Source organism: Heptranchias perlo, chromosome 13 (genome assembly GCF_035084215.1).
Source record: "Heptranchias perlo isolate sHepPer1 chromosome 13, sHepPer1.hap1, whole genome shotgun sequence".
Classification (NCBI taxonomy): Eukaryota; Metazoa; Chordata; class Chondrichthyes; order Hexanchiformes; family Hexanchidae; genus Heptranchias; species Heptranchias perlo.
This window is the reverse complement of record NC_090337.1, coordinates 50,438,218-50,466,096: the sequence shown is the minus strand read 5'-3', so window position 1 is coordinate 50,466,096 and position 27,879 is coordinate 50,438,218. Positions and strand designations below refer to the sequence as shown.

Here is a 27,879-nt window from a genome sequence, read left to right as displayed (position 1 = left end):
TACTGATGTATTCATTTATTTGTAAACAAACTTTTAGGCAACAAAATAAAGCTTGTACATGTAGCTCAGCAGTATCACACATACAGTCACAACCGGTACAGTTTAGAGTAACATTATAAAAAAAGGCACTGATCTACTGATTTTTCATCACCACATATCTATCCCAAGCGCACTGATATGACAGCAGTTATTCTAATATCACCACCACCACACCCCCCCACCCCAACCTTGTCTCACTGTTCAACTCACAAATGGCACAGTGTTCAGGAATTGTGTTTTGGTCACTGAATCCTTTATGTTTTATTTATGTGAATCTGAAAAGGTTTATTTTTTAAGATGGCTGATTTCAGAATTAACTTTGAGCATAAATTTTGAAATTTTATTTTAACAAAGGAAAAAGAAATCTTGAGTCCTTGCGGGACCTTGTCACATGTAAAGTATTTATGAAACGTTTGCCTGTAATCAGTGATGTTCCCTTTGTAATATTTTCTCCTAGGTACAGTTGTGTACAAAAACATATAAAAGGCCAGCACATCTCCTGTGCTGCTGTTCAGGGCAGTCTAGGGCCTGGAGTGCCGTTCCTGAGTTTACCATAGTCTCACTGCAGCCTAATGTGGCAGTAGTTTGTCCACTGTTATAATGTAACAGATTTACTAAAGTAATATATCACATGACTGACAGAAAGTAAACACATTTTACTGACAATGAGGGAAACAAGGACTCGTAAGGTATAATTTTTGTAATAATAATACCATTTTAGAAAAGTTACTTAACATGCAAATAACATTGTTCTTCCCTCCCCAAAACCTTTTACTCAGTTATTTACCTTATAACTTTTTATTTTTCCACCAATTCATCCCAAACAACATCATTAATTCAACTTTTTTTATGCAATGGCCGAAACTGTATAAAATGTTGAAAAAGGAATCCTTTTATCTCCCCTCCCCATTGCCTAGTTGTCATGTCACATGGGTTATCATGGTACTCTCTAGGGACTGTAATTCCACATCAGAAGGGTGAAAACTACAACCATGATGGATCTTTATCACACACAAAGATGAATGGAACGTAGGAGCTTGTCTTCCACATGGGTTGTCTTGCATGCAAGTGCAAACTACTTTTATTAAAAGAGCTTGGAGGATAACTTAGCTCAAAAAACAATCATTTCTAATCCATTCCTGTTGAGTAAAGGTGCTGTCATATCGTTGTAGGATTCTAGTTACAGATGGCATTGATAATTTACATTAAAGCAATGATCACATTTTTCCGTAAGATCTATACTATGATGTTAAATACTCTCTCCAGTAGCATATTTTCCATCCAGCAGGAGTTACCATTCAAAATAAAAGCAAACACTTTCTAAAGATTAAAAAAAATCACATTGGCAAGTCTTATTGGATTGCACTAAACAAAATACGCAGTATTTTGCTTTTGAAATGATATATTCTGCCAGACCAGCCAATTTTACATGCAAGTTAAGGAGCAAAAGGAATGAATTGTGAATGACTCAGAAAATTATTGGTGCTGGTCTGACTTAGAAATTTAAAAGATAAAATAATTCACTCAGATCAGTTGCAAATAATGTGCTTCTGAATGCCTGTATAAATCCACATAAAATAAATGTAATTGATTTGATACTTGCCAAATAATTCATTTTAAGAAACAGACTGAAAATACAGCTTTTACATTTTTTAATGCTTTGATTTTTTCAGTCCGATTGCCCCTTTAATTTTCTTTCACTTCATAAAACAAATTATACAGCTTAAATGTGACTTTTTTTCCCCAGATTTTTGCTTTTTTTTGAAGGGTTTTTGCAAAGAAACCCGTAACTTCTTAAAGCCTTTCATATTTTTTCTGTTTTCTGCCATTCCATTTTCTGTCTCTGGACACTCTTCAATTTTATTTTCTTGTAAATCTTCTGATTTATTCTTCCTCTTTGTTTTCTTTACTTTTTTCTCAGACTTTTTTTCTCTCCTTCCTTTCTCTTTCTCTTCCTTTGTCGTTTCTAACAAAGTTTTTATCTCTTTCTCTTGGCTTTCTTTTTCACCTGCAATCTGCTTCTCCTTCCTTTCTAACTTACATTCATTTTGTTCCATACTCATTTCCTCCTTACATCCCTGCAATTGTTCGATTTCTAGTTTTCCCACCCTTATGAAACTAGATCCCTCATTTTGGCTGGTTTGTTCCATTCTTTTCAGTTCCTCTTGTTCCAACTCCATTTCTTTTTGTCCTGTTGTGTGCTCTCTTTCCTGTATGGTCCTGTTGTTTTCCATCTCTTTTGTTTTGACAGGCAAGTTTTTCTCTTCAGTTTCTTTTCCTTCTTTAATATTCTTTTCATTTGCATTGTCTTCCATGAGCTCTTCCTTTAATTTTTCATTATTTCCTATCACAGATTCATCCAAGTTTGACGTATTTTTCTCTGTTACACTATTTAGTTGAGTGGCATTCTTATTTCCCTTTTCTGTACCTGTTACTTTCTCTGCTGTTTTCCCCTCGCTGTCTTTTAAGTCTCCCATGTTCCCCTTTTCTCTGATAACATTTTCTTTGCTACCTATCTGATTCTGCCCTCCTTGTGCTTTCTCAGTTGTAACCATGTCATCTATTTCATGGCTCTTTTCCTTCATAACCTCCCTATCTTCTTTCACAACATCTGTTTCTTGTGTCTGCCATTCCTTTTCCTTTGTTCCACACTTTCTGTTTTCTATTCTTCCCGTTGTTTCAATTCCCTCGTTTTCTTCTGTTGCATTCTTTTCTGGAGGATCTTCTAAATTTTGGGAGACGGGTTGCTTGCTTTGTTCAAGATAATGATTGTCTTCTCCATCTCCAATTCCTCTCAATTCATGACTTCCATTTTCATCTCTCAATGTCATTGGTTCATTTCCTCCTTTTTCTTCATCTGCATTATCTCCTATGACATCTTTTGGAAAAATGACAATGATGAACAATGTAAATAATACTATTTGTAACAGGTACAATTACAATGCAAAGAAGGATGTTATTTTAAGATGGTCATCAAAATAGGAAACACTGTTTATCATGAACTATCTCGGCTTGCAAAATAGAGGTGGTCAATTTTAGCCTGAGCGAGAATGCTGCCGCGGATTTCCCACCAGGTGAAAGGGTGAAGAGGTTTTTCTTTTGTGGGGCCAGGAGGAGCTGGAGACCACCCGTGTGATCCTCCCAAATTGCCCTCTCCGTGACATACCTGCTTGCTGGTGAGCCTTCCTTTGCTGCCGACTAGTTGCTTCTGGCCATCCATACTTCCTCTTACCAGTTTAGGGCGGGAAGCTGACCGGTCGCATGTAGATAAGGCCCGGGAACTAAAATATCCCGAGCCTCAAACTTAGGCCAAAGAGTGCATTTTGCACTTGTCCCCTATCCACCCACCCAAAATCCGCTGTTAAAATTAACCCCTAGGACTGGATCATGAAATGATAAGCAGAATTTCTGAGCCACTATTCCTCATCTTACAAGTACTTATTGTCATAATTCATTGACTCATTAACAACCATGATGCAGGTGTGTGCAAATATTTACCTCACTGAAAGGTAATTGGACCCGTTCTGCTCCTGATAATTCAAAGTGGGATTCTTAGCAACTGATACATTCAATTAGAGATACCTCAGTGCTTACACATTCTCCTCAAAACTAAAGTAACCCATTGTGAAGAATAAAGCCAAAATTATTCAAGTAACTTCCGTCATACAACATTGGCTGTCAGATGTAATGATGCATTTCTTCAAGCATAATCTTTCTCAGAGTAGGGAGGAGTTCAGAGGAATCTCCTTTTGGAGTCTATCTATTATTTACTACCCAGAATCCAATAATTTAACAAGTTACTAAAGATATATTTGATTTAAGGAATATACCCTGTTCTATGGAACCTGCATTATCAAAATCTTTAAAATCAACACCTGAAAGAAAAATAAGTTTAAGTGCAAAATATTTAAATGACACTAACTTACACTGCAGCCTAATTTGGAATTTAGTTTCTGTACAATTTGTATCTTGCTGCAATAAAATATTAATAAACTGCTGCAGAAGCTGGTGAGTGTATTACTAATGAAATGTGCCTGAGCACCATTTAATGTCGACATAAAATTCAGAGTAGAAATTACACTTGTGCATAAGTCATTCCCTCATTTTAATTCATTATTTTAGTAACTCAAGCTAAAAGCCATACTGGTATATGAATTTGAATGAAGCGCTCTCTTATATTTGAAAAATCATGTACAAGGACTTAATGCATATACTAAGTTGCTGAATACAAATTGATCAATACCATATCAGAATGGAGGGCTCTATTTACCTTGATTGCTGCTTAATTCCTCCTTCCTGTACATTAGCATGTATGCCGTAGATGATCTGTAGAAAAAATGCATAAATTGTTAAAAGTTAGTTCTTATCTTACATTTTATGTTCTGAAAATCTTCTGGAGTTAATGTAGCAGACAAACTAAGGGATAATCAAGAAAATTTAATCAGAAAGTCAGTTGCACAACACCTCTACCTTTTACAGGGTATGCCTGATGTGCTGACTGTACTGCCATAGCATGCTCCAGAAATAAAGTCTTCCATCTGTAAAAGTATAATTCTATTAATTTCTGGTTTAATGTAGTATAAAGGATTTTATTTAAACAATGCAAAACTCTTTTTAACTAAGAAATAAAAGCCCAGAAATTGTGCAAAGGTTCTACCACAAAAATGGCAGGATTCTTTTGGGGGAGTTGGGTGGCGAGGATGGGTAAAGAGGGATGCACGGAAATTGGGGCGGTATCTAGAATCTCAGGGTTTCGGCCCCTTTTTGACTACAAAAGAAATTCTAATTTAGGGTCGTGGCCGTTTCTTCTGCCCAATCCCTTACATACTGGCAGTAGTCTGGGAATGTGCTTGAGGGGGCATTCCCGGAAAACCTGTCAGATACACATCTGATTGGCCCGGCAGTACCTGCGGCCGCTAAGAGCAGGCGTAGATTCTGTGCTGGGCTGAATGTGGGCCGCAAGTTTAAAAAGGCACATGGTAATTGATCCCAGTGTGATCAATTGTTGCTGGAACAGGGGCCTAATGCCGCAGGGAGAACTTTTCAGGAAATTGCACTCCTTTTTATTTCCAGCCCAATTGACCTCTGACTCCCTCTCTGATAGTGGCAGGGTGCCACTCCAAGATTATGCTGCTTTCACAGGGTGGGAGTGCCTGCTATGCTCCTACAGGTGTGGATGCTTGTTCTGGGGTTTAGAACAGGGCCAGTGCCAAGTGAAATTAATGGACTTTCCACCCTGCTACACTTACAGCAGCGCGAAAGCGCTGGAGAATTTTTACTTTAAAATCTGCAGTGATGCTTTCTCGAAATATTGTCTAAGTAAAATCAAAATGAATTTTATCTTTTATAAAATGATTTCATCCACAGTAAAATATCCAAAAATCTATATAATATATCGAGCTATAAATTTCCAAAATATTTTTAGATTGAAAAATGATCTTGGAAAATTTAAAAATATATGTTCTGAAAGTCAGAACATTTTTCTTAGTAAAGGGAATAATATTTACCTCGGTGACATATGTATCATTAAAACAGTACCATTTACTGGAAGAAACTGGTTTAATATGAGCAACATAATGGCCGCTGCCATATCCTCCGGAATGATCACAGATTGCAAACAGCTCGTACGTAGTGTAACTCTAAAGGGAGATTGAAACACAATTTAAGAACGAGAACTATATCACTAATAAATCCAATAGGGAATTCAGGAGAAACGTCTTTACCGAAAGAGTGGTAAGAATGTAGAACGCGCTACCACAAGTTGAAGCAAATAGCGTCGATGCATTTAAGGGGAAGATAGATAAGCACACGAGGGAGAAAGGAATAGAAGGGTATGCTGATAGGTTTAGATAAAGCAGCGTGGGAGGGGGCTCGTGTAGAGCATAAATGCCGGCATAGACCAGTTGGGACAAATGGCTTGTAACTGTGCTGTAGACTTGATGTAACTCGATGATATCACACTTTGAACTTTAAGGACTTTGGCACCAATGTAATTAAAGTAATGCTCCAGCATAAGGCTCTATAATAGCTCTATCCCATATTAAACTTGATATTAATGTTGCCAATATTAAAATCTTTGTTTTCAGTGGATCTTTGTAAAATGAATAAAAATATTATTGTTACCCAGTTGAAGACAGCTCTACATTCTGTGCAATCTTGAGAACATCATCCCGGAAATTGGGAAAAGGAAAATTATCATTTCCTCTACTATAATGCACTGAGCAATTTCTGCTGGGACAATAGACTAACAGTCACAGAGGAGCCAGCTACTTCCACTTAACGGGAGAGGGAATAGTATTTTTTATTTGTTCTTGGTATGGAGCTCTGCAGGCAATTCTGACTTTCCCTCAATACACAACTGCTGAGTTCTGCAACAGTTTATCAGCCCAATCTTGTGGAAAAATATCTACAGAGAAGCTATTCAGATCGAAATGGAAAGCCTTATTGCAGGAGCTAACTGCAAGTACGAACACTAAGCTCTAAAAACGACCACTCCCATACTAGAAAAAGCTATCTAACGGTTTCAAGAAGCTAACTACTCAAGAAGAGGTCTGATATGTGAAAACAAGTAGTGAATAGGCTTTGCACCTTAAGTGCTAGGTATATACAACATTCCTTGGAGGAAAATAAAACATAAGTTCTCCTGCTTCATTTAGATAGCTGCGCCATGTCTTCTCCAGATGCAGACACTCCATTGCCCCCTTTGGGGAATCCCCAGGAAATCCCTGGGCAACGTAAAGAGGCTTAATGGGCCTCTACTCCTTTTTCCTCTGCTTTCTGCCTGAGTGTTCCCCAGGTGCAAAGCAGAGGAAAATCTGCCCAATTCTCTTCTCCAACCATCCCAGTTCATATTGATTCACTTCTCCCTCTCCTCCATCAATCCAACCTGGCATCTTTTGTCCTCCAACGCAGCCAAACTTCTTTCACTGCCCCCAGAGTTCATGCTGGCACTCGCACCAATTTTTTTTAAGGATTTAAATTTTCTTGTACATTCTGTGGCAGAGTTTGCCACTTTCATGGCACCAGTATGGAATGTGCAATGCAAGTCCTGGATCACTCAAGTGGTATTCCCTTTCCCCACACAAACTCGACCAATCATATTTAAAGTTCCTCTCTCTCTTTCTCTATTCCTGTGTATCATGGGCATTAAAACAATTGTGAAAAGTCATTAAATTGGAATAAATAAATGTTACGAATGGTACAGCATTAATTTATAATTCACATTATAAAATTGTGAGTGCTAGTAATGCTAATATGTATGTTGCACATTATTGAATAGATATTACAAATTTGCACACCTGGCATGGAGCTTTACACACTGGAAGCTCATATGTTGAATTTGAGCTTGAAGATTAGCACACCTCATGGGATTATCCATCTATTCCTGTGGAGCCTGTTCAAATCTGTGCCCAGATTCCTGATATGCTGGGAGCAGAAATTCACAAAATCTACCTTTATATTCCAATCGAACCACTCCTTACCTGTTGGCTTTCATCTTTTCTTGGTTCGGGGCTGTCATCACAGTCATTATTTATATGGTTGTTTGATTGCAGTGGCCCTTCCTGTTCTTGGACTTCCTATAGGAAAAATTGGACACAAATCTGCCAGGTTAGATACTGAATCAGGTTCCGTAACTTACAAATCCCAAGGTATTTCATTAAAAAAATCCCAGCAGGTTTTGAGGTTGAAAATAGCAGTTGACGTACACAGCTGGGAAAAGCTGATTCTGACGTGTGCACCACACATATAGCATTATAAAGATAACACATGTTATACTGTGTGTGCCAGACATGTTTGCAATTTAAATGGTTGTTGCGTCAATCTGAGATATCCAACAACTGAATTTGCGCTCCTCCATCCTCATCACAGCTTTGTGCTTCAAAACTTCATCTCCTCCATTGCGTTGGGTATTACTTACCAATTTGTAAAAATGTTAACACTGAGACATACGCAAGCTACATCAAGTTGGAAACAAAAGAAATAACGGAACAGATTTTCCTGTTCCTGCGCTAGGTTTATTGGATCACGAGGGCACGGCGAATAGAGGAAAATCAGGAGGGAAGAAGTATATGCCCATAAAAGAGCCTGGCTGATTTCTTTGCCTATTTGAGATACGGCTCATGTTAGTGCTATGCAATCCCCACACCACCCAGGAAAGAGCATCCAATGATGCAGGAGATGCAGGAATATTACTGCATGCCTCATATACTGCTAATATACACTATATACAAATATATACTATATACAAATATATACTATATACTAATGTGCCTCAGGGAGAGTTGAGTGCCTCATTTTATGTGCCGTGCTCAGCACCCCTTACTTGTTGGCTCTCATCTTTCAGTAGTTTCTGGCTTTCTTCATATTCATCGTTTCTGGACCTTTTCGATGGCTGTGGTCCCAGAGAAAAAGACTGTTGCTTTTTTAAATGTGTCTTTGCTGCTTCTTTGGGTTCCTAAGGAAAAATTGAACCCAAATCTGTTCAGTGGATAGTAATACCATTTTAACATTCTATTCTTGTGAGATAAAAATTCTACCGAAATATTTAAAATTGCAATGCAACATTAGAAAATGCTTTATACAGCATGTTCTCTAAAATACATGTGATTGTATAGTACTTAAGCAAGTTTCCTTTATTCTGATTGTTGTGTTCTGTTGGTGTAGTTCTGGATTGAGGGATACCCAATACAAAGTGAAGACATCCCTGCACAGTTCAATTCATACATTAGGGGAGAATGTCTCAAAGAGCTCAGAGAGGTCAGGGGCAATTGTGTGAAAAGATAATTTTATTAATGCTGCTGGCAATTCTCTCGTTACATAATTTTTATGACTTGTTTTATTAAAAACAAAGTAACAACATTATTATTTTACACCACTGCTACATTCTCCCTCTTCCCATTTAAAAAAAAGTAGAACTGAACACTAATGAACCAGTGAGAATCCAGTGGATTGTAACAGAGGGGACCAATTTGGTTTAAACTTAGTTGCAATTTACTGCACTGTCTACATTCATTATTGATTAACTCCAATTCACAGATGCATGATGAACAACTGTGAGATACTGCTTCTATTCCACTTATGACACTGTCCATAACTCACTCCCGATTAGATAAATTGTCAGTCTGGCTGTGAGATCAAGAATTCAGCAGCACCAACAGAATCAAATCTGCATTCCTCCATTGCATAGCACCATAAACTCCTGCTCTGGTGTGCTGTAACATCACACAGCTGCTTAAAATCTCTCCTTAATGTTGGTGCAATCGACCTAGAATTGTGCGATCTCTCTGTAAATGAAAAAGCAACCCCCAAATGTCAAAAATATAGAAACTTTGGAATATCTGAATACAAATATAACTAGAAAAGGTGACAATGTCTTACCATGGAAATCAGACACCATTCTGTTTTGTCAATGTCCCTATTCTGTGAAAAAGAAATGCAAAGTTAGAAACTTTCTTATAATTCTACTTTGCCCTGCAAGTTTTTTAATAGCACAAAAGTGACAAAAGAAAGCTATATTTTAAAATGTATTTCTTTTTACTCATTAGATCACTCCACATGCCTCATTTGAGACACAATGGCATATTGGCTTTATACTACACTGAAGTCTGAACTGGGGTGAAATGTTTGCCTTCGATAATTTTGGCAAAAATATCAGCAGGAGTGTAAAGACAAGACAATGCTTTATAGTCACATGGGGCTCGATTTTCGCACCTGTGATCGGGTGCGTTGGTGGAGGGGGGCCTGCAAAAATCGGGGATTCCCGGGGCAGATCGGGAGCCCAGCTCCAACCTACCCACTTCCAGGTTTCCCACTGACGCGCTCACATGCGTACGCTGCCCCCGCATGTGGGACTCCCGCCGGCAATTAAAGCCACTTAAGGTATTTATTTTGGTATTTCAGGTCGTTTAGAGACCTTATTAACATGATATTTTAGGAGGGGTGGGATTTTGCAAACAACTGGGACTGTTTCCCGTAATGGGGGAAACACTCCCAGTTCAAATGGACGTGTTGCAGCCATCAGCCTGTGGCAGCTGCAAAGGTCCATTTGACAGGTGGGGGTGGGGGAGACCCTCACTCATTGCAGGAGGCCACTCTGTCACTTTGGACAAAGTTTGGCCTCCACCACCCTCCTCCTAACAATAAAATTCACCAACTTGCACACTCACCCCAGGGTCCAGACACATGTACCTACCTTGCGGACTCCCTCAGATGTACATCTTCCGGATGGGGGCCGCCATAGCTGCAGTCATGACCTCCTCGAAGGGCGAACAGCATCACCAGCCTCGCCATCCACCTCTGACACATGGAGCTCCACAACAGGGTGCTGTGACACATCCACCTGCACAGCAGGAGGGAGGGCAACCGCAGAGAGAGATGCGTCGCAGAGGGCACTACCCTCGCCACAGGGTCCACAGACCGAGGCTCAGTTTCCTGGACCTCTCTGAGCAGCAGTGCACACGGAGGCTCAGAGTCACTCGACATGCAGTCGTGGACATCTGCAGCCTCCTTCATGCCGAGCTGCTCCCAGCTGGCCCGAGCACCATCTTCTTACCTGCCCTCAACAACTTCTCCTCCGCATCCTTCCAGGGTACACCTACACCCACTCTGCAGTGACACAATGGGTGGCATCAGTTGTGGGTCTTCATAGTGATCCTCAGGAAAGGGCATTATTGCACAAACCAGACAAGATTTGCAAAGATGTGGCCGTGGTGGTGCCAATATAATATGTAATGTGAGTTGATCAGAAATTAAATATAAGTAAAAACCATGACAGACCCTCAAACACCCTTGTGCATCCCCTTCATGCTCACGACACGTTTGCCTTACGCTCCTACTGCGCATATGTGATGCATGCCCTGTGGCTGCAGCACAGGTAGTGGCAGGTTGAGTGAGGCTGACTGTGAAAGAGATGCATGAGAGGGTGAGTATGAGATGGAGCCATGAGATTGTATGAGGATTGGGTTGAGTGGTAGTGGCGGGATGAGTACTGGCGAGGTGAGTAAGTGCAGGTAAGATGAGGATGAGGTTTGAGTGGGTGTGAGGGGTGATGTGACAGAGTAGTGTTGGCTTTGCAGAAGGAGATGTGGGGTGGGGGCGGGGGCGGTGACGTGGCAGACGGAGTGTCGGGGAATGAGTAAGTGTACTCACTTTGGCTGACCTACTTAGGTCATTGCAGCACCTCCTGCACTGTATGCAGGTGGGTGATATGTTGGTGGTGCAGGTGACCTCCTCTGCCACTTCGAGCCAGGCCTTCCTGGTGGCAGAGGCAGGCCGCTTCCTCCCGCCCGCCGGGGTGGGGGAGATCTCTGTCCTCCCCCTCCTCTTCACCCCATCCAATGATACCTGGACTGAGGCATCATTAAACCTGGGAGCAGCCTTCCCCCTGGGCTGCTTCATGCTGTAATTTTTCCTATTTCTTGCAGCATCAGTCAGTGGAGGACTGCCCCTTTAAATAGAGCTCCTCCAGCTGACAGACCTTACTGCGCATGCGCAGTCCGCCCGACGCGCAGCTTAGCAACGGGGAACCCGGAAGATCAGGTAAGAGAGATCCAATCAGCCTGAGATTGCATGCGGGGCAGACTGCAATCTACCCCCCGCCGCAAACCCGCTGCCATGGTAATATTGGGCCCATGATGTTGTTGCCAAAATTAGCGAAGACAGAAGTTCTGAATTAACTCTTTAGTTACACCTGTAAACCAAATCGTTCACATAGGTGCAGCAGAGACAGGTGGGCAGCACTGCTACTTTGGATGCTGTGGTCTTTCTGCAGAAGGTGCGCTCTATTTGGGGCCTATTTTTAACATTGAAATGAAGCCTCTGCATGCTGGTAACACTGCATCATTTTTTGGCACCAAGTTACCTATTGCAAAATCTGGCAGGCCGTGAATCACTTGCACAAGGTCACGCGCCTAATCTTCTGACAAGCTCACCCTGCCAGTGAGGCTCCATGGTGTGGATAGAGTCCTAGCAATACTCCTCTCCCTGGGATTGGCAGTAACAGCAGTATAAGGGAAAGAAATAGGGTGGGTTCTCGAGCCCCACCTCCCAACTGCACTTACATGCCTGAGGTCAGGTGGACTACTCCCCTGCAGCGGGTAAGGAAGAGAAATTGATTTCTGGGAGTATAGCAGAGGAAAATCCAGTCCGTTCTGTCATTGCTCCAAGTCAAAGAAGCAAGTTATCCATAAAAAGAAACAGAACATGAAAGAAAACTAGAAAAGCAATATAAATATATACCTTCTTCTGAAATTTTAAAGTCAGTGGAATCTCTATGCAGTCCTGCAGCTTTGTGAAACACATCTTGAAACAATCAAACTCAAATCTTTTCAGCTGCAGAGCCAATACCTGTGGCAGGCTTTCGAAATAGTATCTCTGAAAATAAAAGGGAACAAGCAATCAGTTATGTGGATGTTAATTCATATTGGGACGGTACCATGCAGGACTGATTTTGGAGTCCATAATGTCCCGTGAACTGGTGCAGACAGGATATTGAGGAACAGAAAAAGGGATCTCTTACGCACGGTCTCTGCCCCTTTTGTGTATGACGCGCATTTGCAGCAGGCAAAGGAAGCGCCCATTTGAGGAAAGGTGGGAGCTTCATTATAATATTCAAAGGACTCAGAAATGACATAAAAATGTGTCCGAGTCCTTTAAGCCGGGTTCAAATCATGTCCATATAAACAAACATCCACGGTTCCACAGCGCTGAGATCTATAAGGAAGTAAGTTTAAAGGACCTAATAAGAAGATTGATTCAACAGTTTTCAGGACCTTACTTGACCGTTTTTCTTTTCTTTCTGTTGGCAATTCTCATCAGCCTTGGTGCCAAGTTTAGTAAGTTTTCTTTAGCCTGCGCCAATGGGTTTTCTGATGGAACTCTCTATCTGACGATTGGAAAAAGAGGAACACCAATGGAGGGATGCCAAGCAAATCAGGCTGCATGACAGCTGTTCTGTGCCCACCTGTCTGTAAAAACACACTTGCATTTGCAGACAGAGGTGAACACGTCATTTTGGCAAGCGATTAGTGCCTGTAGAAGCTCCAGCTCTTAAGGTACGTTACAACAACAGGCCCAATGGCATAGGTACGTGTGAAGGTCTGACTAGCCATTATGCTGGACGTTTCTTCACAAGCATCCCAGTGACAGCATGTCATGCTTTGTTGGTGCTGCATAAAAGAATGTATGCCAGAGTGATCATCAGCCAACAAAGCCTGACTGGCCTCACCCATCAAGGTGCCACATGTTGGCAAGCATTGTTGCTGGTATTAATTATGAGGAACTGTCTTCACAGTGTCTGGGTCACAAGAGAGTCAGATGCAGAACTGTTGACTTGCAGCTTAGGGCTGGCACAGCCAGCGACAGTACCTGTCAGCTGTCGCCTCCACCTCCTTTCAGGCATGCTGCCAGACAGACTTATGGGGATGGCACCAAGGAATGGCAGCTGGGTGGCCCTCTTCACAGCCACCTCTCCTTCAAAGCAGGTTCAGGTGCCAGAGCTACTCTGTCCCTTGTGTGCATATTCATTTTGGGTTTCCTTTCCATTCATTTTTGCCTCCCACTTTTTAATTCTCTCCACCTTTGCAAAGACTGCTAATAGATTGAGATGCCTTTTGAGCCTTTCTAAAAGCTTTCAGAATTTTTGTCACCCTATTATAATACTTCTCTTTAATTATTCCCTTCCCTTTACATTTTACTTCCATGCAAATTTCCATCCTGAGCACTACGGTTCTCCCTACACCCAAATTTGCACTTGGATTTGTGAATAATTATGCAAATATACTGATGCACAAAATTCAAGTGCTATTAGCACTTTACCATTCTGTCAGGATTAGTACTCATACATGACCAGTTATAATTTATTTATACCAGTATACGGAAATCAGCCCCATATTCCACCTGGATCAGACCATATAATATTGCACATCCCAACCAGTTGTAACTTGACTCCATTTCCAAACGGTCAAAAACAAACATGAAACCTCATGAAGCTGTTCGAAATACCTGCTGATGGGTGTATCCCTGCTCTAGGCTAGGTCCATGATATGTAGGATCATACGGCCTCTGATTATTTACTCACACCTCGATCTCTGATATGTGCCTGAGTGATCTGTTAGTACTAATTTGCTGTGTCTACTGTATCACTGCTAACTGTTTTCTGAGGGAATTCCATTCAACAGGACCCAGAATTCGATGAAAAATACCTTGAAAAGCTACTCAATGACAGAAAATCATTAAAGCAATGAGTTCTACAGGTGGTGATATGTGCCACTGTTTATCAAGTTTCAAACACTCTTGAACAAGAACTTACCCTAACACCTGTTGTTGGTAATACAAACTGTCACCAAAGTCAAAGTTGTGCTTTTTACATATACCCAGTAACACTATATCAGTCCTCTTGAATGGAACATTTTGTCTGTTCTAAATATTGCATACAACAAAGCTACACTAGCTGTTTGAGTTTGAGGAATTGAAAGTGAACTCACTGCCTCAGTCACTGTTTTCTTCTCACAGTTTTCACAGTAGCACAAGTTGTCTCCACTCAAAGTTTCAACTTTCAAAAATTCTTCAAGGGATTCGTTCTAAAAAATAATAGGACAATTAGAAATTATATTTTAAGAGTGATGATTTCTATTTTCTGCAGATTTTCATGAAAAATAGATAATAACCCTGAGAGTTCATCGATTTTTTTTTGTCGGTCACATTTTCATCTATTTAATCACTTTTCAAATGTCAATTTGTGACACTTTCATTTCAGAAACCAAAAAATAACCTGTTGAAATATCAATGGCAGAGTTCAAAAGTAAATCGATATTTAGGAGTGAGCTACAGGACTCTGATCTAATTTAGGACTGCAGATAATATCAAAGAGGAAATTTATGTTGGAAAATTACGGGATGCACATTTGCAGATATGTGATCTCTCTGGAAGCGACTGCTATCTGGGCCACACATTCAGAAAATGTACCCTTCTAAACACTGAGAGATTTAAAAGAGCTGAGGCAGAGTGCAACTCAACCAAGGCTGATGCAGACAACAGGAACATTATTTTTCTCTTAGTTTTTGAACTCATGTTTGGCTAACAGTAACCATTAAATATTATGTATCAAAACTGTACAGGAAGAACACCGATGATAGATTAACTAAGATCGCAATTTACATCTTTCACTTGTTAGATAAATGATTTTCTAACACAGCTCAAATGTACAAAACTGTGATATACAAATCACATACTATGGGAATATCTTTCAACCCACTGGGGAAAGAAGTAGTTTAAACAGAAAACACGGTAGCCAGCTGTGATATTCGATTCTTAAATCACTCGTAAATTAGACCAGCACAAGCAACTTTATGGGTCATTGTTAAATTTATATGGTGTTAAAGATTTTAACTCAAAGTTAAACTGCACACTTGGCCTGAAATTGCTTACTGAAATCAGGGTGAAAATGCTGCAATCTAGGTGAGTGGGTCAGATTTAGGGGGGGGCCTTTTTCTATCCATCAAAATTCCACTGGAAGTGGAAGTGGAAGTCTGTATAATTGCAGCCCAAAAATGGGCAAGCATATTATGATAACATGTCACTGAGAAAGATTCATCGTAAGATGTATTTCCCATCATTTGTGCCCATGCAACGCAGAACACAATGGATGTGTTCCTAGAATCCATCATTGCTAAGGGCTTTGGGGGTAGTGGGGATTTAAAGTTTAAAATGCCAGTTTCCCGAAAGCAATCGATCACAGGGAGATAACATTTTTCAGGAAATTGGCACATGGAGCCACAGGCGCCTTTAAAAACATTTTTACACTTGTTAGGCTGGGACCGCAGGGCCCACCTGTACTGTGGCAAGGTGCGCAGCATATTCCCTCCCCCCAATCTGAGGCAGGTACCCCATAGGTGCTGCAATTGACATGGGCACTTGCCCTACATGTTTAAATGCCAAGATATGGCTAGGGTCATGAGCAGAGGTAAGGGCCAGACAAAATTAGATTTACCACCAAGAGATCAACACTGGAACTTCTATCCTGTTAAGGCACAGTATTCATTATTTGCAGGTTCATGCTTAGACCCTCACTGTGGCCCTATTAATCAGACTTTGCCAAGACTGTAAATAAGAATACTGATGTGCTACTTACCACACTTTGAAACCTGATAAGATGATTAAATGGGCGAATGGGCAAAGGAATATCCAAAAGAATGCATTCTTCTGGGGCTTCAATATTGCATTCCAAACATGTCAAAGAATTAATCACTTTGCTGTGGTAGATCTGGAAAAAGATATATGAAAGAAGCTCCTCTTTTTCTCTATTTTTCTCCCCTCTCCCTCTTTTGTTGCGCTCCACATCTACTCAGTGATTAAAGGAGCAAAGAAACCATTTTTTTCTTTTTCTAATTTTTTCCTTTTTTCCTCTCCTATCCTAAAGATGATGATTCATGCTCAGTTCTGTTTCCATAGCAACCAACATCCCTGAGGTACCATGACAAATCATCATTGTTAATGTGTGAGCCTAGACAGCTATTTGACCATCAAGGAGGCATCAGAATCCAGTTTGGTTCTGTCTTCATCCAAAATCCACCCACATGCTCTTTCCAGTAATCAAAACTGGGAACCTTGGTTGATTTTATTTTCCAATGCTAAGCCTAGCGACACTGAGGCCAATTTAATTGCCCACCACTGCCCCAGCTGAGATTGGTTAACTCAACACAGACCATGGTTCAAACCTGGGACTTTCCTGGGCCATATGGTGCAGTATCACACTGTGTAATGTATTCACCCTCTGAGCCATCAGGTGAGCTCAGCTCACCATTTTTACCAGAACATTATTTCCACATAATGAAGTAAAGAGCACCTTGTAAAAACATGTCTAGAAATTGCTTTTGGTTGCTATTGAGGGGTTACATCATTGTTACTTTGGGTTTTTAAGAGTTACAAAGAAAGCTGTTTAACACCTGATTTTAATGGTTTTAGTGGGTCTGCCATAGCATGTGCTTTAACATCTGCACATCAGGCCAGCCTGGGAAGCAGAGAAACAATAGCACTGACAATCAGCTATTGACATCAGTTAGGTGGTATGGGAGCCCAACAGATAAGGTACCAGACTACGCAACCCAGAGGTCATGAGTTCAAATCTCATCCGCTACCAGTTATGAGAAAGAATTCAATAAATCTATAACTTGTGGGTCACAGACACATAGCTGGAGTAGGAATGGATCAGACATGGTCCTCAATTTATGTTGGTGTTTACATACCAGCTTGATACCGATATAATATTGATTTTGGTTCATATAGGATACTGTTGAACACAGGGTCTGAATGGTAATGTGGGGGCAATCGATGACTCCCCTGGCCTCTGGAGACTTGCAGAATTGTGTTATCCTATCATGTTACTGCTGTTGATCAGTGGCAACATAGCAAAGTGATAAGCATTGCTAAATAATGGACTTGTGACTTCCTTTTTACATCTGTGCACAGTAAACTAGCTAACTCTGCAGACATTCCCTGGTGCTGGCCTGGAAGGAGCCAGGCATATAAAAAATGAGGGCCAAGGTGACCTTAACAGCCACTGGCAGTGCTGTATGCATGTTAGCTGCTGCCTGGAGGTCCTCACAAAAGAAGTGGAATAGCTCTGTCACAGTGTCAGGTGGGAGTGTGCTCAAAGGGAATGTGGGTTGGAGATGGGGCTTCAAGACTGTTGCACTAACTCTCCAACCCATCCTCCCTTCAAATGCAGCTCTCCGCCGGGAATGTGGGTTTGCTGAATTTGTCCAATGGTACACTGTGCTCTTAATAAGCTATTATGCCAGCAATGACAGTTGATGGCCCTAATGTACTTCATTGCTGTAGGGCTCAGAACCAACTTTCAGTCCATGGCAACTTTACAGCATTTAGGAATTAGATGGTAAATGAAGGCTAAATGGCACTCATTAAATTACTGACCAGTGCCACTTCAATACCTCAGATATTACACTTAATGACAATAGCAATCTCCATGCTATAGTTTGTTGTAGCAGTGTAAAAGGTAACAATGTGAAAGGTAACACATTGATCACTTTCATGCGATATGTGAGTTTTTCACAATTAACCCAGTCAATATACATCACCTGCATACAAGATAAACAAACCCAAGGAAGGACAGCAGGATCAAATCCTGCTTAGACCAACTCTATTGACATGTAAGAATTGATTTTTAAGATCCCTCCTCCGTTTATAAACTTACCTGCAATATATTGCTAGACCCATCAGTTTCTGTGGCAACTTTGTTCAGTAACCGTCGGAAATATTCTTCTATATCCTGTTGTTTGAATACTAAAAAATAAACCAAAAATAGTATTTACAGGCTTTACATTGCTATTAATTACTTTCTGTGGCGACTTCATGAAACTCATGGGGAGGTTGAGTGCGAAATGCCATTTTTCTGAAGCTAACTGCTAACCTCTGACATCACTCCAATAATATGACTTTATCTTCTCAGACAAGCAACTTGTAGTATAACCAGTATAACATGTCAATTTTCAACCATGGACAATCTGGTGCCCATCTGAATGAGATTAGCAATTTGCTGCCAAATTATAAGAACATTTTGTGCTGTGGACTTGTACCAGCAGAGTGGCGCAAATCAGCCAGCAACTTGTGGCGATTCACAATTTACGGGGTTTCACTTCCTCGCCACAAGTTGCTGGCTGATTTACACATTAATAATGGCATGCGTTGTTCAAACAGTGTTATTGGGCTCGATTTTACCGTCGGGTTTCCTGTGGGTTTCCTGCGGGGGGGCCCCGAAAATCCCGATATCCAGTCATGTGACCGGATCGCGCCACGATCCCGCCCACTTCCGGGTTCCCCGATGACGTGCGGGGGTGCGTGCGTGGCCCCCGCTGGTGGGAATCCCGCAGGCAATTAAAGCCAGCGGGATGCCACTTGAGGTTATTTATTTTGCTTGTTCAGGTCATTAACTGACCTGATTAAGGGACTGTGTGTGATTTTGGGCAAACATGGGATTGTTTCATACACTGGGGGAAACAGTCCTAGTTGAACTGGACGTGATGCAGCCGTCAGCCTGTGGCAGCTGCAAAGGTCCATTTGACAGGTGGTGGGGGGAGACCCTCACCCATTGCAGGAGGCCGCTCTGTCACTTGGGACAAAGTGTGGCCTCCACCACCCCCCTCCTGACGGTCAAAGTGACCAACCTGCACACTCACCCCGGGGTCCGGAGACATGTGCCTACCTTGCGGACCCCCTCAGATGTACATATTGCGGATGGGGGCCGCCGTAGCTGCAGTCATGACCCCCTCGGAGGGTGAACAACATCACCAGCCTCGCCATCCACGCCGTCCACCTCTGACACGTGGAGCTCCACAACAGAGTGCTGTGACACATCCACCTGTACAGCAGGAGGGAGGGCTACCGCAGAGAGAGACGCGTCGCAGAGGGCACTACCCTCGCCACAGGGTCCACAGGCTGAGGTGCAGCCTCCTGGACCTCTCCGAGCAGCAGTGCACAGATTCACTCGACATGTAGTCATGGAGATCTGCAGGCTCTTTCATGCCGAGCTGCTCCTGGCTGGCCCGAGCACCATCTGCTTACCTGTCGCTGCCAAAGTCACCACTGCCCTCCACAACTTCTCCACCGCATCCTTCCAGGGTGCAGCCGGGTACACCGCCGATGTCTCTCAGTCGTCTGCGCGGAAGAGCCCTGCAAATACACCTGCACCTACTCTGCAGTAACACAATGGGTGGCATCAGTGGTGGGTCCTCATAGTGATACCCAGGAGCGGGCATTATTGCACACAACAGACAGGATTCGCGGAGACATGGCAGTGGTGGTGCCAATATAATGTGTGAAGTTTGTTGCTCTGAAATTCAATATAGGTAACACCCATGGCAAACCCTCAGACACCCTTGTGCATCCCCTTCATGCTCACGACACGTTTGCCGTTCGCTGCCTACTGCACATATGCGATGCATGCCCTGTGGCTGCAGCACAGGTGGTGGCAGGTTGAGTGAGGCTGGCCGTGAGGGAGATGCACGAGAGGGTGAGTATGGGATAGAGCCATGAGATTGTATGAGGATTGGGTTGCGTGTTAGTGGCGGGGTGAGTACTGGTGAGGTGAGTAGGTGCAGGTAAGATGAGGATGGGGTTTGAGTGGGTATGAGGGGTGATGTGACAGAGTAGTGTTGGCGGTGCCGAAGGAGATGTGGGGTGGGGGCAGTGTTGTGGCAGACGGAGTGTAGGGGAAAGAGTAAGTGTTCTCACTGTGGCTGACCTACTGCGGTCATTGGAGCGCCTCCTGCACTGTATGCAGGTGGGCGATATGTTGGTGGTGCAGGTGACCCCCTCTGCCACCTCGAGCCAGGCCTTCTTGGTGGCAGTGGCAGGCCGCTTCCTCCCGCCCGCCGGGTGGAAGATCTCTGTCCTCCCCCTCCTCCTCACCCCATCTGATGATACCTGGGGTGAGGCATCATTAAACTGGGAGCAGCCTTCCCCCTGGGCTGCTCCATGCTGTAATTTGTTCCATTGGTTGCAGCATCTGTCAGTGGAGGACTGCCCCTTTAACTAGAGAGCCTCCAGCTGACAGATCGTACTGCGCATGCGCAGCCCGCCCGACGTGCAGACCAGCAGCGCGGACCACGGAGGAGCAGGTAAGTGGCTCCAATTAGTGGATTGCCTGCTACGATCGCGCGGGCAACCCACTAATTTCACCGGGCGCGGAGGCCACGCACCCGAAACCCAACCCGCCAGAAACCCGCAGGCCTGCTAAAATCAGGCCCATTATTTCAGCAAATTCAGGCCCTGTGATTTTTCCTGCATGTTGTTACTTACCATCTTGTTGTCTCATGTCTAGGTTCCTTGTAATCCCATATGTGTTTGCTGTTTTTTTTGCATCTAACTCTGCAAACAGTACTTTAAGCTGGTAGCAAATACTGCCATCCTTATTGATCTTTTCATCCATCGTTTCAATGAATCTAAGGGGAGGGACATTTGCTTAACAATTTCAGACATTTGCAATACAGAGTACGACTTTTACATAATGCAGTATTTGCTTTACATATATAAATATTCAAATCGAAAACTGATTACACTTCAAACCTATTAGATAATGCATGGCTGGAATATATTTAGAAGCTTATTATAATATGTATTAATTGTACAAACCTGTTGATAACTTTCTTCACTTCAGGAGTCATGTAGAGAGTCTGAAGCAATGTGTTCAGGTAGCAAGTGGCTCCTTGGTTAATTAGCCCACCAAACTCTAATTATGAATAAGAGCTTTGTTAATACTGATCATGTACAAAAAATGCAGCAGATCTATTTAACAGACAATAAAGAAGGGAGTGCTGGTTTCCATGTGCATGCATGTAACCTACAAGATTCCTAAATTGTTGTGGTCATGAAATTCTGCCACAACTTTCACACTAATTTTCAAAAATGTTGAGTACATACTCCACAGGCCAAATGTTTTACTGTGACAATTTTAAATAAATATAAATAAGCAACTGTATGTTTATTGATGGCACAAAGGTGAATATATTGGGATCGAGGTGAATATGCCATTAACAAAGGAATGTAATATTTTCCTACTTTTTGCAATCAGTGTCAGGATCAAGTACTTCCAATCAGGAATAGCACAAGTTGCTAATTTTTTAAAAATTCGTTCATGGGATGTGGGCGTCGCTGGCGAGGCCGGCATTTACTGCCCATCCCTAATTGCCCTTGAGAAGGTGGTGGTGAGCAGGGTGAAACTCTGACATCACTCCAACAATATGACTTTATCCAATCTCAGATGAGCAATCCCGATTTCACCAGTATAACATGTCAATTTTCAACCACAGATAATCTTGTGCCCATCTGAATGAGATGAACAATTTGCTGCCAAATTATGAGAAAATTGTGTGCTGTGGGCTTGTACCCATTAGAACTGGGTAAAAAATTGCTGAATGCCTTACAGCCATTAAGTACAGAGTATACTTTCATGCAATCGGTCTGATATAGATTTAAATCAGAAATTCCAAGAGATAAAGGAATAGTGTTGCCACAAACAACAACAATGTCCCAAGGTGCTTCACAGAAGCATAATCAGAAAGCAATGGATGCAAATATTTTGCTTTATCAGGAGTTTCACTATCTAGCCATTCTTTTCTTATGAGCTACCAGGTCTTTCTCTCTTCTGGAATAAATTTGATATTACAGGTTCCACTTAAGTAGCTTCCATTTTATTAAGGCTAAATACATAGAAAGATAGAAACACAGAAAACAGAAGCAGGAGTAGGCCATTCGGCCCTTTGAGCCTGCTCTGCTATTTAATATGATCATAGCTGATCCTCTATCTCAATACCATATTCCCCATCTCTCCACAAAGCCCTTGAGGCCTTCTATGTCTAGAAATCTATCTATCTCCTTCTTAAATATATTCAGTGAATTGGCCTCCTCAGCCTTCTGTGGTAGAGAATTCCACAGGCTCACCACCCTCTGAGTGAAGAAATTTCTCCTCATCTCAGTCCTAAATGTCCTACCCCGTATCCTGAGACTGTGACCCCTCGTTCTGGAACCCCCAGACAGCGGAAACATCCTCCCTGCATCCAGTCTGTCTAGTCCTGTCAGAATTTTATACGTTTCAATGACTTCCTCTCTCATTCTTCTAAACTCTAGTGAATACAGGCCTAGTCGACCCAATCTCTCCTCAAACGACAGTCCTGCCATCACAGGAATCAGTCTGGTGAATGTTCGCTGCACTCCCTCTATGGCAAGTATATCCTTTCTTAGGTAAGGAGACCAAAACTGCACACAATACTCCAGGTGTGGTCTCACCAAGGCCCTGTATAACTGCAGTAAGACATCCCTGCTCCTGTACTCAAATCCTCTTGCAATGAAGGCCAACATACCATTTGCCTTCCTAACTGCTTGCTGCATGTTTGCTTTCGGTGACTGGTGTACAAGGACACCCGTGTCCCTTTGTACATCAACATTTCCCAATCTATCACCATTTAAATAATACTCTGCCTTTCTGTTTTTCCTTCCGAAGTGGATAACATCACATTTATCCACGTTGTACTGAATCTGCCATGTATCTGACCACTCACTTGTCTAAATTGCCTTGAAGCCTCTTTGCATCCTCCTCACAACTCACAATCCCACCTAGTTTTGTGTCATCAGCAAACTTGGAAATATTACATTTGGTTCCCTCATCCAAATCAGTGATATATATTGTGGATAGCTGGGGCCCAAGCACTGAAACCAGCGGTCACTGCCTGCCACCCCGAAAAAGACCCATTTATTCCTACTCTCTGTTTCCTGCCTGTTAATTCAATTTTCAATCCATGCCAGTATATTACCGCCAATCCCATGTGCTTTAATTTTGCACACTAACCTCTTATGTGGGACTTTATCAAAGGCTTTCTGAAAATCTAAATACACCACATCCACTGGTTCTCCCTTATCTATTCAACCAGTTACATCCCCAAAAAACTCCAGTAGGTTTGTCAAACACAATTTCCCTTTCATAAATCCATGCTGATTTTGTCTAATCCCGTTGATATTTTCTGAGTGTCCTGTTATCACATCCTTTATAATAAACTAGCATTTTCCCCACTACATGTTAGGCTAACCAGTCTGTAGTTCCCTGTTTTCTCTCTCCCTCCTTTTTTAAATAGTGAGGTTACATTTGCCACCCTCCAATCTGCAGGAACTGTTCCATAATCTATAGAATTTTGGAAGATGACAATTAATGCATCCATTATTTCCATGGCTACCTCTTTTAATACTCTGGGATGCACATTATCAGGCCCTGGGAATTTATTGGCTTTCAGTCCCATTAATTTCCCCAGCACTATTTTTTTACTAATACTAATTTCCTTTAATTCCTCCTTCTCACTAGACCCATGGTTCCCTAGCATTTCTGGGAAATTATTTTTGTCCTCTTCCGTGAAAACAGAACCAAAGTATTTGTTTAATTGCTCTACCCATGATTACTGTAGTACCCTTGTTACATGCATCTCTAAATTCCTGTTTGATCCCCTCCCCTACATTACCACTACCGTTTGAAGGCCTATAAACAACCCCCACTAGTGTTTTCTGCCCCTTGGTGCTTCTTAACTCCACCCAGACTGATTCTACATCTTGATTTTCTGAACCAATATCATTTCTCACTATTGCTCTGATTTCATCCTTTACTAACAACACCACCCCACCTCCTTTTCCTTTTTGCCTGTCCTTCCTAAATATCGAATACCCTTGGATATTCCGCGCCCAGCCTTGGTCACCCTGCAGCCATGTCTCTGTAATTGCAATTATATTGCATCAATTTACATCTATTTGCGCTGTTAATTCAACACAAACAAAATGCAATTCCTATGCTGTTCAAAAGTTATTCAAGTTCTGTACAATAGCTACTTACAGAGTATATGATGCCAAATCGCTGCAAGCAGAATTTTTTTTGTCAATGGTTTGAATTTCCACTACTAGTATAATAAGAAAAATAATTCCTGTAATGCTTAGCAGGATATAAAATGGCTCCTTAGAGCCATCCATAGACTGAATCATTTCCTATTACCTTCTGTAGGATAAAACTGACACTATCACTGATCAAGAAAAAAAGGACTACTCAGGTAAATTTATGCTTACGCTAACCTCTGATTGGTTAATTCAAGAAGTATTTAAAGAGTGAGACTTGACCCTCGATATACTGTGGAACCTCCATTAACCACCATAATGAGATATATTGGAGGTACCTGTCCCCCTGGAGGAGAATGGAAATTGGTGGATGAGGAACAGTCTCCAAATCTTGGTCTTACCTGTTTAGTACACAACACAATGTAAATAACAAAAGAAACTTTGTTTCTACATCTTGTACAAGGTTTTATCATAGAACAATTCATTTGGTGTGACTGGGCAGTGAACAAGGGAACTAACGCTATGATAGGGTAGGTGGACAATTGAGTACAAATAATGAAGGTTCCACCTTATTTACAAAGAATTATGAATAATTACAACATCCTTTTTTTTACTGTCTATTTCTGCTCATTGCTTGTTTCCTTTAATCATGAAAGAGTTAGCTTAGATCAATTGTTCTACCTTGCATGCTTTATCCTGTTGTTTTCTGCTCTTACCAAACTTGTTGAATTTGGACCTGTAGAAATTTAGCTCCAAACTTGTAGGGCATAAAATTCTAGGATCCCTGCTCTGGAAGTAGGACTCCTGGCTGCATGCTGGAAAGGACATGGAACGTCCCAAATCCCAAGGGTGTGGTCATTTTAATAATCGGGCTGGGTGCCCTGGTCCTGAACAGGTGCAAGAGAGGCACCTGTCTCGATTGCCCAGCATAAAATCAGAATTCCTTTCTGATGGTCTGATTGGGAGAGCCAGATGTCCTTACCAGACCAAAAAGGTAGGGAAATTTTTTTGAAGCTTTCCCCAAAGAAACCCACAACCATCATTGTAAGATAATTGATCCCCTCTGGGATTGATTACCTTTGCTGGGAAGCATTTTTGGAGCCTTGGGAAGGCTCAGTATGGAACCCACCTCTGCTTTTAGTAGGCATGACGTTCTGGGGGCCTTAGGCATAATGGGCAGAATTTACAGGATAGCCAGGAAATGCCCGCAGACAGGCCTCTAATTTTGGCCAAGTCATCTTGTTCTGTGATAGACACGAGGGGAGCAAGGTAGAAAACTCGTTTATCCCTTTGGGATTTTGCAGCGCATATTCAATAGGGTAGAGACCTGGTGGAACCAGGTTCTAGGACCAAAATAGCTGGCCACTTGCGGGTGGTGTAACCCAATTTTACTCTTCCTCACCCCAGGATTTTCAGCCTTGAAATGTCTAATTTTCCAATTCAAAATTGAGTCTAGTGAAAGCCACAAAGATGGTTTGATGCTGTAATGGCGCTGTGCTGACTCCACCTTAACAGTATTAGCTGATGAGAGTGCTTCAGAAACTAATGGAGATACATTATAACATTGTGATATGTATTAAAACCAGTCTAACCACTTACCAGTGGCAATCCCTCTTTTAGCACACCCGCTGGTAGATATGTGCGACTGGGTGATCCAGGTTCACCTGCTGAGCATTCCTCCAAAAGCTCGGTAATGATGTTATTTTGTTTTGCTGGTTTCTCAGCCCCACTCTTCCTCATTTACATTTCCACTCAGTGCCATTCAAAATCAGACATGGTGAAACTAGCAGCTGTTCATAGACTCAGGACAAAGTGGGTCTCCATTGCTGCCAGAACAAGATGACTTGGCCAAAATTCCTCAATTCTGTTCTGCTGCTACAATTGTGGTTGAGAGGGAATCCTGATATGTCCTGATATCCTGTTCCTGACCCTGCAGCATTCCATCGGTGTTCCAGGCCCAGACCCAGGCCTGAACATTCCCATGGGCTCCACTTGCCCCCTCCAGTTACCTACATACTGGTGTCTATGCTGGCGTCCAGTCACCGTGCACTCGGAGTAAGAGTACGATCTGGGTAAGAGGTATGGAAAATCTAGTGGGTGGTGCCATCCCACCAACCCAGCCCCCTTACCGATATCAAACTATTGCTGTCCCCCGCCCCCCTGCAGGAACTCCCTCATGCATGTCTTTGGGGTAGAGATCCTATTTCTACACCCCTCCCCCTGTCATGTCCCGCCTACTTTAACCAAAAATTACACCCAAAGCCCTGAGAAAATTCACAGCCTGTTGGGAGGAAACCAAGGTATTCTTGCTGCAGGTCCATATAGCCATGCCAGGGTATGATTTGTCTGGTACACACCAGGCCTGGCGCTTGCGACAGTAATAGCATTTGTAACCCTCAACAAACTTGAGCTCATCTAAAACTCTGCTGCCCATATGCTAACTTACACCAAGTCCCATTCACCTATCACCCCTGTGCTCGCTGACCTGCATTGGTTCTCAGTCCGAAAAGTGCCTCGATTTTAAAATTCTCATCCTCTTGGTCAAATCCCTCCCTGGCCTCGCCCCTCCCTATCTCTGTAACCTCCACCAGCCCTACAACTCCATGGGAACTCGGAGTTCCTCCAACTCTGGCCTCTTGTGCGTTCCCCACTTCCTTTGCTTCACCATTGGCGGCCATGCCCTCAGCCTTCTAGACCATGAGCTCTGGAATTTCCTCCCCAAAAGTCTCCTTCTCTCCTCCTTCAAGACTCTGCTTAAAACCTAACTCTTGACCTCATCTGTCCTAATGTCACCTCCTTTGGTTCCGTGTCAATCTTTTCCTGATTACACTCCTGTGAAGCGCCTGGGGACGTTTTACTGTGTTAAAGGCGTTATATAAATGCAAGTTGTTGTTTTTTGGAAGAGGGTGTTGATTAAATTCCCTCTTTAAACATTAACTATTTTATCACAGCATGTGCAGCTGGAAAAACATCAAAATGAAAGACTATCTTGGCCACAGATGAATATTTTCTAAGCACAGAGCCGGTCAGTAACGCAATTTCATAATGAATTGATTGAATAACAATTCTATCCCTTACCTTTATGATTGCCCCCGGCTGGTCTTCCTGACTTTCTCCCCATTTCTTTTCACGTTTGCTGATTCTTTTCTCTTTAATTCAACTCTTCCTCTTCTGTTGTTGATCTGAAATTAAACGAAAGGCGTCAGTCAACAAATCGTGTTTTAACCATTCCCCTCCGTGTTTACTGTTAAATTCACTTATATCATCCTTACAAGGAGTTATCTTTAGGTCCGGGTATGTCTGACCAGGTTTCTGCTTTCTCTTTAGAAACGATAAACGGAGTGCCACCGTGCTTCAGAGCACAAGGGTGACCCCAGCACTCGGTTGGCTATGTAGGGAGTTACACTGAGGTTTAAGGCGCTCCTTATTCAGTCCTCACTCCGCACTACCCCACTCATT

General features: G+C 42.3%; 2 protein-coding genes across 2 annotated transcripts in view; one reads left to right on the top strand and one right to left on the bottom strand.

The window, feature by feature from the left end:
- LOC137331093 (potential E3 ubiquitin-protein ligase ariadne-2-like) overlaps positions 1–27,879 on the top strand; it is a 48,465-nt gene that overhangs the window by 2,798 nt on the left and 17,788 nt on the right. The gene's annotated exons all lie outside the window — the stretch shown is intronic.
- Positions 1–27,879, bottom strand: LOC137331575 (ubiquitin carboxyl-terminal hydrolase puf-like). Its single transcript, XM_067995460.1, has 15 exons — positions 27,693–27,879; positions 27,499–27,602; positions 21,187–21,283; positions 20,854–20,996; positions 18,251–18,339; positions 16,169–16,300; positions 14,523–14,618; positions 12,277–12,411; positions 9,418–9,459; positions 8,363–8,494; positions 7,521–7,616; positions 5,547–5,678; positions 4,510–4,577; positions 4,310–4,365; positions 1–2,917 (listed from the first exon to the last, which is right to left on the bottom strand). Exons 2-15 carry the CDS (start codon positions 27,539–27,541, stop codon positions 1,737–1,739), a joined length of 2,442 nt encoding a protein of 813 aa, XP_067851561.1. The 5' UTR covers positions 27,542–27,602; positions 27,693–27,879; the 3' UTR covers positions 1–1,736.

Coding starts and splice junctions, on each gene's coding strand:
- LOC137331575 (XM_067995460.1), bottom strand. CDS start 27,541: ATGGGGAGAAAGTCAGGAAGACCAGCCGGGGGCAATCATAAAG. Junction 8,495..9,417: donor AATGGTGTCTGATTTCCATG/GTAAGACATTGT, acceptor ATTTTTCCTTAG/GAACCCAAAGAAGCAGCAAA. Junction 4,366..4,509: donor TCAGGCATACCCTGTAAAAG/GTAGAGGTGTTG, acceptor TTTTTTCTACAG/ATCATCTACGGCATACATGC.